At 49.2% G+C, this 15,708-nt stretch overlaps 1 protein-coding gene across 1 annotated transcript in view; it reads right to left on the reverse strand.

Moving 5' to 3' along the window:
* Window positions 1-15,708, reverse strand: part of LOC146208617 (protein Wnt-7b-like) — a 49,203-nt gene that overhangs the window by 16,619 nt on the left and 16,876 nt on the right. Inside the window, exons 4-5 of the mRNA XM_084578957.1 lie at window positions 9,348-9,546; window positions 8,010-8,292 (exon numbers count right to left, since the gene is read on the reverse strand). Coding sequence (XP_084435083.1) covers window positions 8,010-8,292; window positions 9,348-9,546 — 482 coding nt within the window. The remainder of the gene's footprint in view (window positions 1-8,009; window positions 8,293-9,347; window positions 9,547-15,708) is intronic.

Below are 15,708 nucleotides of genomic sequence, written 5' to 3' on the forward strand. Positions count from 1 at the left end.
GGCGCCGACGGGCCCGCACATGAGAAGAAACCGGCCTCGCGCTCTCTCGATTATCGCTTGTGCAAACAAGACGCGGTGACGACGCCGAACTTGGCCATGCACGTCGCGTGCGCTCCGGCGCCTGCATACCGGATCAACGAGGTAGAGAACGAACGGTTCGGCCGGACAAGACCTTCTTCGCCTCCTGTAACCGAGCGAGCAGTGATCGATGGCACGGAAGCGCGCGCACACGCTGTTTCTTGCGGTGGGCCTCCCGTCTCACCGCCACGTATCGCTTCAGCTGCGGCCGCGCTTAATTGGTTCGGCCGCCCATCTGACTGATCCCACGGAGGGTGTGTCCCGACGGCCACCCGAGCATTGGTTCCGCGAGAGCGCGTTCCTCCGCCATCGCGTGGGATGCCCGATCGGGCTGCTCCGCCACAGTCGCTGGGCTATAGCTGGACGAACACAACGAAGCACATACGTGCGCACAGAAAAGAAGAGGACAAGGGGAGAATTGATGCTTGTGCTCGGCTTATCGGCTACTGCACGGCGGGGCAGACAGGATCATTGGGTGTGCGTACGAACGTCTCTGGATATATATGTGCGTGTCCGGGGTCGGAGAGCGTACAGTGTAACCTTCCTAGTCGCTCGCGAGCGAGGTCCGATAAAGAGGTCCGTTGATTTGGGCGTGATGCGCGGTGTGCTTGCTCGGTTTCTGTGGGAAGAAGATTTCTCCTGATTTCGCTTGTAAAGAATGGGCAGTTTATGGCTTACGACCTGGTGGGTCGTGATGGGCTTGGTGTTTACGTAGTTCTTTTGAGCCCTGTTGCTTTTTATGTTTCGTTGTGCGCTATATTGCGGGCTACAGCTGTAGTGCCGACCGTGTAGCTGTAATATTGTCTAGAATATATCGGCTCACGTCCATTGCAACGTTTAACATGCACTAACTGTTCCTACACGAGTCTTGAACTGGCAGCGCACAACAAAATAGCTTCCAAGAGACTGCAGCCTGGTATGCCAGACGTTTCAGCACAACGAAAACTAGGCGGCATGATGAACGTTCAGCCTTTTGTACTGCGCAAAAAATGAAGGCAAAGAAACACACACTCGAACAAAGCGCTGACTGCCGATTGAAATTTTAATTAGGAAGGACTCGTTATTTAAAGGCTTCAAAAACCAGTGCGCAAGTGATCGAAAAATGAAAAGATATATACAAAAAAGCAAAACGAACTAAACGTGTGCCTGTAACTTCATTGCAGCGGAGCAGTACTGTGAAGATAATCCAGTTCTAGCTGGTGTGACGCCACCAAAGGTTTCGCGACACACGAGGTGCACGGTGTGGAGATATTTCCCGGCTCAGCTGACTCATATGCTGCAGTCGGCATGCCTGAGATGCGGTGCACACAAAAAAGGTATCATTCTCATTGTTATAATCGCCGCAGTGTACATACAACGACATTTGAAGAAGCGGTTGAAGGTTCCCAGCGACCTGCCGTGTTCTCAGGTGAACGTGGAGGCACCTTCCAGTCTGCCCATAATAAACTTTTTCACGCGAGACGGGTACTTTATACGCAGCCCCCGTTTTGCAGTGCATTTTGGCGTGCCGGATAGCTCAGGCTTCTGCAATTGGCCTCGACTCATCCAGTACTTTCCCGACCGGCCGCTGCACATATCTTGCCGACCTTGTTCTCAGCAGTAAAAACCAATGCGTGCCGAACTTGACTGAAACTTTTTTGAGACGATGGGAGACGCCACGTAGATATGGGACAGGGGCATGCTTTCCTTTTGTCCCTGGCACTTTCTCGGGCTTTTCGGCAGCCCCGCCTTATCTTCAGCAACTTCTCTCCTCCAGGAAGGCGAGACTATTCGAGAAATCCAGCCTTTTTAAGCCTTGCAACCTGTGCGTTGAATATGTTTTCTACCAGGTCTGGGCATGCATGACTTATTCAGTGACGATCGAAGGCATCATGTGGCTGTGCCATCTTTCAGAAGCCTCTCGAATGACCAGGATTGTGGCTCAAAAGGGGTTTCTGCGATCACGGTGCGTACTTTCAACACCCGTGATCTTCGTTACAGAACAAATTAATGCCCAGAAACTGGATGTGGTGACTATCAGGAAACTCGAAAGTAAATTTCAAGCCCTTTCCATTCTTGAAAAACTTCAACAGGTTACTGGAGGTATCATACCTGTATGTCACTCCCTCCTCTAGTGAATAGCAGTTAGTCGCATACTGGAACATTTAGATTGCTATAGAAGCTTGATGTCGTCTTAGTTCGTCTTGTGCACGACCAAAAGGTATGTCGCTGAGGATTGGGGCAACCCTTGAACCCATAGACAGTCCTGGTGGCTAACGTAGGACCGTTCGTTTCACTTCAGGAAGGTCTAAAGTACAATAAGAAATGTAGAAGTGGCCAGGCCATTATGAAGGCTATGGTTGATTATTTGTCTGCCTTTGGACTGATGCCTTTGGCCTCCGATAAGGAAGGTTTTTTCGTTGTGGTTCCACAAGACATTTTCAACCAGAATCTCAAGCGATGCAAAAAAACTTCAGAGAAGTAAATGTGAATGAAGACACGGTCAAAGGCTTCATTCACATGCCTTTGACCATGATTGCATTCACTCGCTCTACTGAGTAAATGCAATCTGAAGTGGTGATACACAAGAGTGAAGGCGAGCGAGAGTTGCCGACCGGATCTGTTTTTCACCGCTAATTCACACAAGACAGGTATTCCGTTCCGTGTTATTGTCTCCGAATGGTCAACGTGGCATTTGGAGATGTCTGGTTTTTTGCGGAAACAACTGAAGTATAACAATTCTGGACCCTGACCTCGGGTGCAGCAGCACTGTCGGGTTCCTTACTCAGCAGGTTCCAGGAACCTACTCTGCTTTGAACATTGAAGTAGAGAACATCTTCTACTCGCTTTCACAAGGCAACCTGGTGAAGAAAGCGAAACAGTGCGTAATCGACAGCAGTGACGATGTTGCGTTTGTGAATTCCAGTACAGTGTCTATGTTGATCGTTTTCTTGAACGCCTTCTTTATCTCTGTTTTCGACCTTCGTGAAGTGGGACAATCGGTCCTACGTTAAGCGGTCACATGTGTTTATAGGTTCAAGGGTTGTCCCAATCCCCGGCGACATATTCCTCTGGATGGTGGACAAGACGCTCGAAGATCTGTGAACAACCACCCTGGATTTTACTAGATAATGGAATGACACGAAAACTTCAGTAGACCTGTTCAAACTTTTCAAGGAAAAGTGAAAGTGCTTGCAATTTACTTTTGAGCTACTCGATAGTCGGCATATCCAGTTTCTGGGCAATAATATTTTTATTTTTTTAAAAAGATCATACGTGTTCTAACATGCACCGTGATCGCAAGGCACAATTCTGGCCACTCGATGAATATATGTTAAAGATGACATAGCCATGTCATGCTTATGGGTCGTCACTGAACAAGTCTTGCCCACACCTCGTAGAGGACAGTTTATAAGCACAGGTTGCAAGACTCAAAGAGGTTGAGTTTCTGGAGAGGTTCGTGGGGAAGATGAAGCGGTGTTCTTCATAAGTCCGAGAAAGTGCCAGTGACAAAAGGAAAAATATTGCACATGCCATATCTGCACGGCGTCTTCCAGCAACTCAAAATAGTTGCAGGCAGGTTCGAGATTCAAGAGTTTCTTTACTGTTTAGAACAAAGTCGGAAAGATTTGTGCCATCGTCGAGAAAAAAATTGGATGAGTCTAGGCTCATTGAAGGAGCGTGCACTGCCATACATGCTAAGAGATACGTGCCGTGCAACATGGGGGTTGTGTATAAAGTACACATCTCTCGTGGAAAAATTTATTACGGGCAGACTGGAAGGTGCGTTAGCGTCCGCCTGAGAGAACACCAGAGGTCGCTGGGGACCTCGGCCGCCCCTTCAAGTTTCGCTGTACTTTGCCGCGACTAAAACAAGAAAATGATACCTTGTGTGCACCGGATCGAAGACTTCGGGACGTTGTCTTCAGGCACAGGAATCAGCTGTGCCGGGAAATAGTGGAAGCGTATAGCCACATCGCTCACCTCGTGTGTCGCGAAATCTTCGGTGGCGTGTCACCAGAACTGATTATCTTGACAGTACTATTCAAGTGCAATGAAGTTTATGCATGCGTGTGTTTAGGCTTGATTTTTTTAACGTATTCTTCATAATTTGTGCGCCTGCGCGAGCTTCATGTGTGTGCGCGAGCTTCATGTGTGTGCTTCTTCCCCTGTCATCGTTTTTCGCGCTGAACAAAATGAAGTTTCAGACGTGACCCACTCCCCCTTCCCTTTTCAGTTAACATATCTACTGCCTAGAAATGACAATGAGAAGGCTCCACAGACTGTACAAATTGCCCATGTTGTCACTCCGAGGTAACTGGAACAAATAATTTTTAACGCTGGAAGTACGATGTGGTTTTTAGTAATTATCATATGTGTTTGTAAGCGAAGACTCGCTTCAGCAAAAATTGCAAACAAACAAAAAAATCCACGCTATGGCAATATCTTATGGAGGACTGTGTTGTATGGATGTAGGATAGTCAAATGCAGGGTGTGAGCGTGCAAGTCATTGTACTTCATGAACACGCACACACTGAGCCAACAAAAGCATTCTGAAGAAATGCGCGTGCCTCCTTATGTAGCAAAACCTAATTAGATATCTAAAGTGTTAACCATATTTAGATAGCTAGGTTGATTATGCGTAATTAAGTAATTAGTCTATTAAGCATTTAGCCATAGAAACTCCTTCAAGCTGAGGGAATAGAACTACGGGGCAATAAGCTCGAAAAAATGTATACATGTGCAAAATTCGCGCAAAATATCTCTCCTTACTATGTATATGCTTAAGCACGCTCTTAGAGTAGAATTCTTAACGCACAGACGGAGATAAAAAGCATATAGCCTTTGACTTCAGGTTAGGAATCCCCTGACGCCCTTGCTTGAAGAAAACGCCGAAGGCGTCACGAAATCATGAGCCAAGCAAAGGCGCTTGTATGCGTCACTTTCGGTCCCGACTGTACTTAGCCATGCTTTCATTTCGGGCTATAGGATTGTTAACACTGGGTCGTAATCATAGCAGTACGCTTGGCGTTTCTCTCAATCTATAGTGGCTTTCATTATTTCGATTACCAAAATTTATTAAAGCATGACTCCAACTGATTCAGTGCTGGAGCTATATGGCTCGCTGAAAAGGGATACACGTAGCAGAATAAAGGACGCAACTATTTACGGCCATAATAGATCGTATTATTTTTGGTCTTTGGCGCATAAAATTTATGCCCAAATTATCGGCCTTACGGTAGATCCGCCGACCCTCGAAGAAGTGGCCTCCAACCAGAACTATGGCAGTTCTCAAATCGTACCAGGTGCTGCATCCGAAGTGCCTAATCAGCGTAAACATTTTTCTCCTTAGATGTTGCTTCTATAAAATGCTCGCGGAATGCTGATGCATCTTCTTGCTTGCTTGTTTGCTTTAAAAGCGAAGCAGGCTTACGGTAGCAAGCATCCGCATCGCATTTATTATTTTGTTTTACTTATTTCGTGTCCTGCCCAATGCCCCTCCATCTGCTCGTAAAAAGATCAAAATCAGACACGCCGGCACCCACTCGTTGAGTGGCCGCGGGGTCCAAAGGGTTCCCACCTCTTTATTTACCCGTTATCGCCCGAAAATAGGGACCCAGCCAGAGAGATGGCGGCGAAATAAACATCGCTTTACCGCCTCGCACGACCAAAGGCCTACGTGGGTTGAAGGGGGAGGGGGGTTGAGGCCGAGAGCGCGTGCGTGGCATTCATGCGGTCCATTCACCGACGCATGATGGAAACCTCCAGTTTAGCGTCTCTTTGCGAGAGTGCGCTGAGGTCCACCGCAGCGAATCATTGTCCGCATCTGACGCTCCGACATCGGCGCTGAGCCGCTGGCGTGCGAGGGATTCTTTTTTTCCCAGGATCTGAATAATACGGCGGATACTCGCGGAAGGAGGGAGCAAAGAAGCGAAAGCCGCATATATATGGTCCCGGGCTTTACGACCACATACGGCGGCGGAGACCACGCAACAGTCGGTGGAGGAAGGCTACGCATAGGGGAGAGCTATATCTGAAGTAGAAGGTTCAGCCGGGGGAATTCGTACCGCTGAACAGCGTACGCCGGGCACAAAGGGCTGCGACCACAACATAAAATAAAGATTAAAAGAAAAAATGGGAGGAGAAAGAGACAAGACAAAAAGGAAATCGGAGTCAACGGCGGTGTGCGCCAATAAAATGAAAGGCGCGTACACGCAAAACAGGACCTCGCCAGGGCATGGGACCCACTCTCTCCGGTGGTGCGCGGGCGACCCTGGCCGACCTCACAATGAGGCCTCCAGCCAGAGGATACGCCCATGAGAGAAGATCTGTGCCCGGGATAATAATAAGAGGGCGAGAAGGCGGTGGAGGAGGCATCGCCGCTGCCGCCGAATTGCCCTCTTGTTCGCCGTAACCGTACGTGTCCTCCCGGAGCCGGAAGAAAGCGACAGCTGCGGCCTCTGAATGCCGGTGGAAGAAGCGCACATGCAGCTGTTTTCTGCGTACAGCGCACTTTGTCGCGTTTCCCCCAAGAAGAGAGGTGTCGGTGTCTGCACCATTCACCGTCATCCAGGAGCGAGATCATCGACTGTCCGCGGACATTAAACCCGAGAAAGAATGGTTCCATGTAGGGCATCGGCCGCAGAGAGGACTTTTCTTGGTCTATGGGACCACAGCGTAGCCGTATATAGTCGTAGCGAATCACACGATAAGACGCTCGACTTGTATGACTTCCTCCCCTATGATTATGTGATCCTGCTGCCAAGCAGGATCAATGATGGTTCTGGTGAATACGCATGATAATGGTCATAGTGAACACGAGCCTGGTTAGTGTATAGTACTATATATCGCTAAACGCGACGAACTATAACTTGCCTGAAAATTCCCAGGCCCCCTGCAAAATGCATGGATTCAGAAGAAATCGCGTCAAGCGAGAGCTCCAGATTAATATATGACCCTGATTTAGAGTCATATAGACTATATGAGTTGCAACCATGTATTTGAATATATTAATTTCATACTATTATTGAGACTTACGATCAGATTCACGCGGCTCGGTGACGTTAGATAACGGGGTTTCAGTCATGTCTTAAATCTTGATACTGTTAATTCCTGCCCGAGAACCGTGTTTTGAGGGTAAAATTAAAACGGCCGTGGTCATTGCTATTTCAGCGTGCGTTATAGAAGTTGAAATGGGCAGTATCAATCCAGATCTCTGAATGTACAGCGTCTTTCATAACCCGCGCAAACATGTGCAATAAATATCACCCTTTCGTCCCGCTGTCATGAGTCGATTCAAATCTTCGCGAAAAGTGATCATACATGCCCACGGGGAAGTAGCGCGCCTACAGCTGTAAACAGAGATCTTGCTTGATAGCTCAATAATACTTGTTGGAGGGCTAATTGGTGCATATTCCATTGAAAAATATGTAGCGCCAAAACGGACGACACTCAGAAAGAGACAAACAGGACAGGCGCAACTTGCAACTGTTTATTCACCCACAGAAGGAAGTGAATATAAGGCATAGGAAACCAGATAGCAGTAATCAATTTCATACACGCGACGGGTACATCATCAAAACTGCACAAAAAATCTAGGCACGTACGTATATATCTAAAAACGCCCTTTCATTACTATACATTTCAATAGATGATGTGCTTACACAATCACTACTTTTTTCATTAAATAGCAGTTCCCGGGCTATCTTATCCCTACTCCTGTTTCAGATTTTTGTCTCCTTCAGCCTTATTTTGCACAAGTTCCCGTCTTTTCCCACACAGGCTTTATTATTGTGGCGCTGTAAATGGGATCCATGCAGTCCCACCCTTCGCCTGTCCGCGCCTGCCCTGTTTTCTCTTTCTGAGTGTCGTCCGTTTTGGTGCTACACCTTTTTCAAAAAACCATACTTGACCGCGAAGGGATGATGAGCATTGAGATGAAAAGGGCTCACCTTTCTTCCGGCCCGGTTGTTGTGAAGGTTCATGAGCGCCCTCTCATCGGTCTCCACCTCGCGGACGTCGAGGAATCGGCGTGCGAGCCGCATGCCGCGTTTGACGTGCGCGCTACAGCCGCCCCACTTCCAGCTTGGGTCCCCCGCCGACAGCGTGGACAGCGCCAGCAGCTCGTCGGCGGTCAGGCCGCGGCTGCCGTGATTGTGGCTGGCTACAGCTTCACCGCCCCGAACAGGTGCCGGGGAAGACCACGAGTCCCGCACAAACTGCGCCCCTCGGGCGCTGCGTCGCGGAAGCAGAGAACAGCTGCAGCCATGATTAATAAAGGAATCTTCACATAAAATGGGGCTGTTGGCACTATAAGTGGACAGTTACACAAATACGCTGCGAAAACTGAGGCACAAAAAGCAGATGAGAGGTAAACAACTTTGCCCATTAACAATTTGAAACAAAATGATGCTCGTAAATTGTGCTGGTAGATGCCTTGGGTGCCAAAAATGGTGTCTGATCCACTTTGATGGCTCGTATATTCTATCAGCGAGCCGCATTGGTGACAACCACTTTTCGTACACTTGAAGCCTCCACGATGGCCAAGAACTCCGACCCGCACTATACCACGTCGTTGGGGCCCGTCTAATACCGATCCGGCGGCGTACAACCTCCACCATGCCCCACCTTTCCCCATGGATGGCAGCCTCGTTTAGCACAAAGCTGACCAACAAGCAACGGCTGATGTAAAGCTGCCGGCCGGATAGCGGTGGCCAGCGGGGCCCTTTACTGAGAGTTCCAACAAAGATGACGAAGGAGACGACGACCTCTCTGACAGGGAACCTTCTAGCCAATGAAGGTTGGGGAAATGTCGTTCCTTCCCATCTCCCGTATTTTCCTAATAACCTTAGAAGTGAGACTGCCCTGTCTTTCAGCTCAAAAATGCTCAGGTTTTGCCCTTTCATAGATAACCATTATATGCGATGTCTGGATCTAAGATATGCCTCAGCTTTCGACAGTTAGGAGGCATCAGCATGCCAAAGATGTAAACTAAAAACGAGGCAGCGCACGCACGCACACACACACACACACACACACACACACACACACACACACACACACACACACACACACACACACACACACACACACACACACACACACACACACACACACACACACACACACGCACACACACACACGCGCGCACACGCGCACACACGCACACACGCGCACACGCACACACGCACACACGCACACACGCACACACACACACACGCACGCACGCACGCACACACACACACACACGCACGCACGCATACGCAATGAGGCGAGATAGTGGGACTCACAAGGTGACCGGCTCGGCCGGTGGCGCCTCCACCACGGGGCTGATGAGTCGATGTGCGTAGTGGGTGCGTAGCTGCGGTTCCTCGTGCGGAGTCCGGTCGCAGCCGCAGCGCGCCAGCTGGCCCCGCGTGCACGCCCGCGTCACAGTGTACGTTACGGCGGCCGAGCTGATGGCATACACGAACGCCGCCTCGCGGCTTCCTGCAGTTACAAACAAGCGCGCACAGCTCTAGTCCGAGGCTAATTGTGCGACTCGTTTCGTCTATGCCAGACGAGAAAACGCGTGCAAATACACGTAGCGATGGATGAAGCAGGGACGCGCACACACACTTCCAAACGATACATTTTTGAAGAATAAAAATCAATCTTTTCGAATTTCAAAATGACGTCATGACTCACTACGAGGTGCCTCTAAATCTCAGGTTACGCTCTCGCGAGTATTAAGATTGCTTTAGAGCGGAAGGTTTAAGTTATTAGCACTGTCAGGGACATAAGGTTGAGACAAAAATATCCTCGGACAGCTTAATTCGTCGGCTAGCGCTGCCATTCCCAGAGGAGCGGGTCCAAACCTTCACCGGATTAAGGCAGTGTCCACTGGACCGGTTCATAAAATGGAAGAAAACCAGCAAGTGAACAAGATGTCTACCATCATCATCATCATCACCCCCCCCCCCCCCCCACCCCACGCACACATACATACACACACAGAGGCACACCAGTTCTAAAGGCGTCAACTGGGTGCTGATGGAAGACAGGTGGTGTTTCATAGGGTGAATGTTCAGTTCTTGAAAAGAATTTTGTGACAGAGAACTGGGAAGAAAGGCAACAGGAAATATTCACGAGTCTTCTCGCAATTTCAAGAACTATAGTGCCTAGACAAGAACTAACAGAGCGAGCGCCATTAAGTGCAAATAACCGGCGTGTATCTATGTGTGGCTTTCAAGCGATCTCCGAGGCGCCTGCAGTGAGTGAACCTATGGCGTGAAAATCTCACCGCGACTTCGTATATAGGCGAGAAAGAAAAGCTGTACCTTAGGAGGCGGAGAGATCAGCGCAGCGATGCCCCTATGCTATCGACGAGTGCGGAGAAAAAAAAAAAAAAAAAAAAGCCAGCGCCGAAAACTATATAGTTTTGTTTGTTTTATAGGGCTTAGCATCCGAAGCTACTAAGCCTACATGTGACGTACGCCGTGGGGGAGGGCTCCGGAAGCTTCGACGACCTGGGTTTTTTTTACGTGCATTGACATCACAGATTGCACAGGCGCCTTGCTTTTCGCTTCATCGAAAAGCGGTCGCCGTTGCCGGGATTTGATATCCCGTCCTTGGGTTCAGCAGTAGAGTGTCCTAACCACTGAGCCACCGCGCCGGAGCACAGCGCTGAAAACTACCTCCTGTCAGCGGATCACCCGCCACCGCTTCGGTGGTGGACGACGACTGTTGCGGCGCGCGTCTTTCTCTTCGTCTTCATTTTCTTTCTTTACTTTCTCTCTTCTGTCCACACGAGGCAGGAGGTGGCTGCGACAGGTATAGGTCACCGCCGCTTGCGGCGGGGGCTGGCCTGTCACAGAATTTTTATTCGTTGTAGGCCGTCATTGCACCCGCCACCGCTTCTGTGGTGGTGGACGACGGCCGTTGTTGCGGCGCGCGTCTTTCTCTTCCTCTTCTGTTTTCTTGTCTATTTTCCCTTCTGTCTGCACGAGGCAGCGGAGGTGGCTCAGCTACAGAGCCAGTAGCAGGCCCGTGCATTTTCTTTTCCTTCTTCCTACAGCCACAACAGGTGGCTCAGCTACAGGGCCAAGTTTGCTTTTCCTTCTTCCTACAGCCACAACAACAACACGCAAGCGAGCGCACGTCATTCTATCCAGCGCGGCACGTCAAATAAACCTAAATATTCAAAATGCAACAAGTGTAAAAGCATAGAAATATTTAGGTGGTCATAAAAGCAACTAAAAGAAAGCAGAGTGTAAGTTTAGGAAACGTAAAGCATAAAATTATTAGCAGCAAGCCACAAAATCCAGCCAGAATGAATGAATGAATGAATGAATGAATGAATGAATGAATGAATGAATGAATGAATGAATGAATGAATGAAGCCTTTATCTGATTGAAAGGATGCTTCGCGGCCGCTGTTTGGGACAGAATAAAATGCAATTTGCGCAGCTACCAAGAAATGACGGGAGGAAAAAAAGCATCAAGTGAAAAAAAAATTAGTTGTGTTTAACTCTGGTTAACCCTAGTTGAACTGCGAAAGCGACAGCGGAGGCTCCTTTTGCTGCTACATTATTCCCCTATCGCACCCTATCAGTGTAAGGTGCTACATTATTGGGGATAAAGAGCCCCAGGTGGTCGAAATTTCCGGAGCCCTCCACTATGGCGCCTTTCACAGCTTTTGGCACGTTAAAACCCCACAAACAAAACCGAACTTCTTTGCATGTGGTAGCTGCAGGTTGCATGAGAGTTCACTAACTGGTCGGCGGATTGTGTGAGGTTACGAGACCACATGACATGGCGGAGTTCGCAAGCGCTATCAAGTCGGGCTTCTCCTTCGAGATGGGAGGCTGAAAGGGGAATCGAATCCGCTGGAAGGTCTCGAAGACACGCCACTCCTTAGAGCGCTCAGACACGTTCATATGCTTTGTTTAAGGTGCATGTCCGCGAGCTACGTTTCGCAAGTGGAGCCGGCATATGGTCCATAGATTTTAACCCGGTCGCATGACCAGCGTCATACCCTTAAGTGTCCCTATACCTCTTCTCTCCCTTTTCTTGCAGATGAACTGTTTGAACGCCACGCAGCTGCTGTTCCCTTTTTATTGAAATCACATGTAGTATGTTGCTGGACCAGGAGGCATTTCTGAAATTCTCTGCAATCGTAAATTCAGAAGTCTCGCTTCGACAAGGTGATCGCCGAATATTTTGGCCTACCAACGACGGCACGCATCCAGAGCCCTTCGTGACTGCCTCACGAGTGGTCAAAAGTCCCAGTCAAATTCCGACCTTGAGACTGCGCTAAATATCTCGACAAGTTCTTTCCTCGGGATCTCATCACGCAGCGCATACCAACACAGTGCTCCGCTAGCCTTTCTCTTACTCTCTGACGGGAAAGGGAAAGGTCAAACTGATGGAAGAAGCGATCGAGTCGCGCGTGCTCTGGACTCGTCCCTTGCCCGCGTAACACAGGAAGGCCGCGCGTCTCTCGTGTTTACATTCGCCCAAACGAGCCATTTATGCTGCGTCAAGACGAGAAAAAAGCTAAAAAAAAGAAATGGGGGCCAGGCACGCCGCTCGCATGCACCGACGTTGCTGCTTCTGCCGCGTCGTCGCGGGAACCTCCCACTCGGCGGCGGCCTCGTCTTTCATCTGCGCCGCGCGTCGCGGCAATTGGCGTTCACGCATGGCCGCGCGCAATCCTCGGGGCGCCGCCGGCATGACGACCACTCTACGGGTGGAAGAAGATGCACGCCAAGACGAGGAGGGCCGGACCGTGTATTACCCACACTGTGCGACGCGACGCCAACGCTAAACGTCGCGCCGGCGCCGAGCAGCGGCTGAGGCTTTGTGAAGAACGCCCCAGCGCGGGCCGGTTGACGGAGGCAGTTGGGCGCTCGCGCACGCGTGCGCCGTTTTTGTGGGCTGGTTGTTTTCTTGTTCTTGTTGAAGGAAGAGGTTTAAAGAAGGCAGGTGGAAAGGTGGTCTCGTGCGCTATGTAGTGGCGTGGGCCGCGAGCGTGCAGTTGTTATTCGAGACGCGAGCGTTCTCTCTCGGCGGCCATGCATCAACCCGAGACGCGGAGGCACATTGGGAGGCCGCACATCCACCATCGTTCGCAGCCTTTGTTGATCACGCCTGTAATCTCTTCCGTCCGTGCAGCGAATTGAGAGCGGCAGTGGAAAAGCAATGCTGGCTTCTATTCTCAACGCCCCAGTGACCGAAGCCCAGTTTGTGGTGATTTGAGGGGACGACTTATCGGCTGCACCTCACTTGAGCTCTAAGAAACTCGTGAAATTAATTGATATGGATGTCGCCTCTGAGCGAGGAAAGTTTCGGACTTGGTCGCTGTGATACGAGCGCTCAGTGAGAACTTCAGAAATTAGGCGACAGTCGCCTGTGCCTGATTCAACCGGGAAGCTGATAAAGATATGTTGCTGGACGAGTTGGTTAATCATTGTCAGAGAAAGAACGCTAGCAGACGACGGACAATAGAGAGTTTTAGTACTGCGTATTGAGCGCTACGTACGCACAGCCCACGTACTTTGCGGAACGCTACGCCACGGTCGCGTACATGCCACAGAAAGACTTTTGCGGAAGCGTATACGTACGCAGGGGTCTGAAAGCTAACGCGGCAAGCGCAGTGGCCTGTGCAGTGCCATCTCGCAGCCATTCAAGAACTAAATTTTCCAGCGCAGGAACTCCTGCTTCTTTGTTTTTCCGACAGGCGAGAGATGGAACCCATGTTGCAAAGGTGCTGATTTGGTTCGTCGTTGTTACAGAGGATGAGGATATAATTAATAACTTTAACCGAATCGGAGCACTACCCCCAGCAAACGTAGTAGAAAACGAAAATTAACAATACAACCCCGTGCAAATTTAAAATTCGAAGAAACAAACCGTTTTTCCGAAAGAAACAATGTCATATGCCAAAGCAGTTTTCCGAGTTAACAGTGCGCCTATGATATCATCATTCAGTGCAAAGTAACTATGAACCTCGGGGAATACACTGCAAAACTATACGAAGTCTCATTAGAGAGGCGGAGTATATTTAAAATGCCACGAAACGCATGCCGTAAAAGTCGACACCATGGCCCATAGGCAAAGAAAACTTACCAAAATAATTTTCCGGTTTAGGCCAGCCCCAATGAACACGGCAGATGGTTAAAAGTTAGCGAATATTTTGAAGAAAAAGTATGACAAAATATGCTACAGCTTTTTTGGAGCCAATATTTCACGCGCCTCGATGAATCTGCGTTGTAAAAACCTGCATACGCCTGAAGTTTAGCTGTCTGCTCTTCCGAAAGTTTCAACGTTCCCTCTTAAAGGCGGCCGCTCAAATGATACAAGCTTTTAAGCTAAAAGCAGTCATCGCTCGGCACGAAAAACGAACCGTGCACAATAGCAGACGACCAGCAGTCCGTCTGCTCACACGAATGTCATTCGCGGTCGCCAGCGTCGTCTGCGATCGAAAAGAGCGTCGGCTGCGCCGCCGTCTGCTACAATGGACCGTTCCCCTCCGAAGTTTAAAAATGCCTTTTGAATGTAGTTTTGTCTATGGGCTGCTTACTTTGAATGAAAGGTATTAAGAAAATTTAGTACATACGGCAGCTGTATACGAGAAGCTTCCGCGATTGGGAGAAGCACCCAGCGCATAGCGAGCGTGTGAGCGGCATGTGCGGCTTCACAACACGTATTTTAGCGCCGTTTATAGATTACCCGCGGAAGGACTCAGCATACTTTGTCACACATTTATTCAAAGCACTCGTCAACATTTAATGATAAGCAGCCTCCATTGGTACTGTACTAAACAAGAAAGATATTGCGGTAAGTTGTGTTTACATATTTTCTAAGATCCCTACCAGCTCGTACCCCTATAAGTCACGCAGCGTTATATAGATACTCCGCCTTTGAAATGGCATTTCATATTTTCACAGTCTGTTCTAGGATGTTTGTAGTTGCTCTATACCAAAAACAAAATCATAGGTGCCCCCCGTGAAGACATAAAATGGCTTTGAAATCTTTCGCTTCCACATATTCTTGAATACTGCGTTTGTCTATAGGTGTAAAGCCCACGGGAAACGTCGTACTTACTGCTTCAAGTTTCAGAGATCCTGGCGACGAAATACACCAGCTAGAAGTTCGAGCGTTCGCGCAGCGCATTCATAGACAATTTGTGCGTCGCATAAGGCAATCCGCGCCCTCTACTGCGGAGCAACAAATGAATTAGATTTTACTTCTTGCGAAACGTCAAATCGCCTGTAATGAAAAGAAAAGAAAGGAACACGCGCTGCGTGTTTGCTGCATATCATGCGCGGCCACATAGCCAAACGTATCTGTCGAGCTTTCTCCTACGCGAGAGCAACACGCAGACGGTTCAGCGAACGCAGAGGTAGGGATTTCTGCGTACGCGAGCAACGTATACGCAGTACGCAAGAATCGTGATGCGTATGACGCATGCGCAGTAAGCAGCACGCAGGCCGCCTACGTACGCAAGGGTTCTGCATATGCTTACGTACGCAGTGCTAAAACTCTCTAATGATCGTGTGTGTCCGCCTCATCCTTGTTCGTCGTCTGCTAGCGTCATTTCTCTGTAAATGTTGATCTATCAAAAGAAGGGTAAAATAAAAAGAATACGCGAGCTTTCCGGCTAGTTGA

The sequence above is a fragment of the Amblyomma maculatum genome, chromosome 1 (assembly GCF_055883805.1).
Source record: "Amblyomma maculatum isolate TAMU_Amacu chromosome 1, ASM5588380v1, whole genome shotgun sequence".
In the NCBI taxonomy this organism is placed as follows: domain Eukaryota; kingdom Metazoa; phylum Arthropoda; class Arachnida; order Ixodida; family Ixodidae; genus Amblyomma; species Amblyomma maculatum.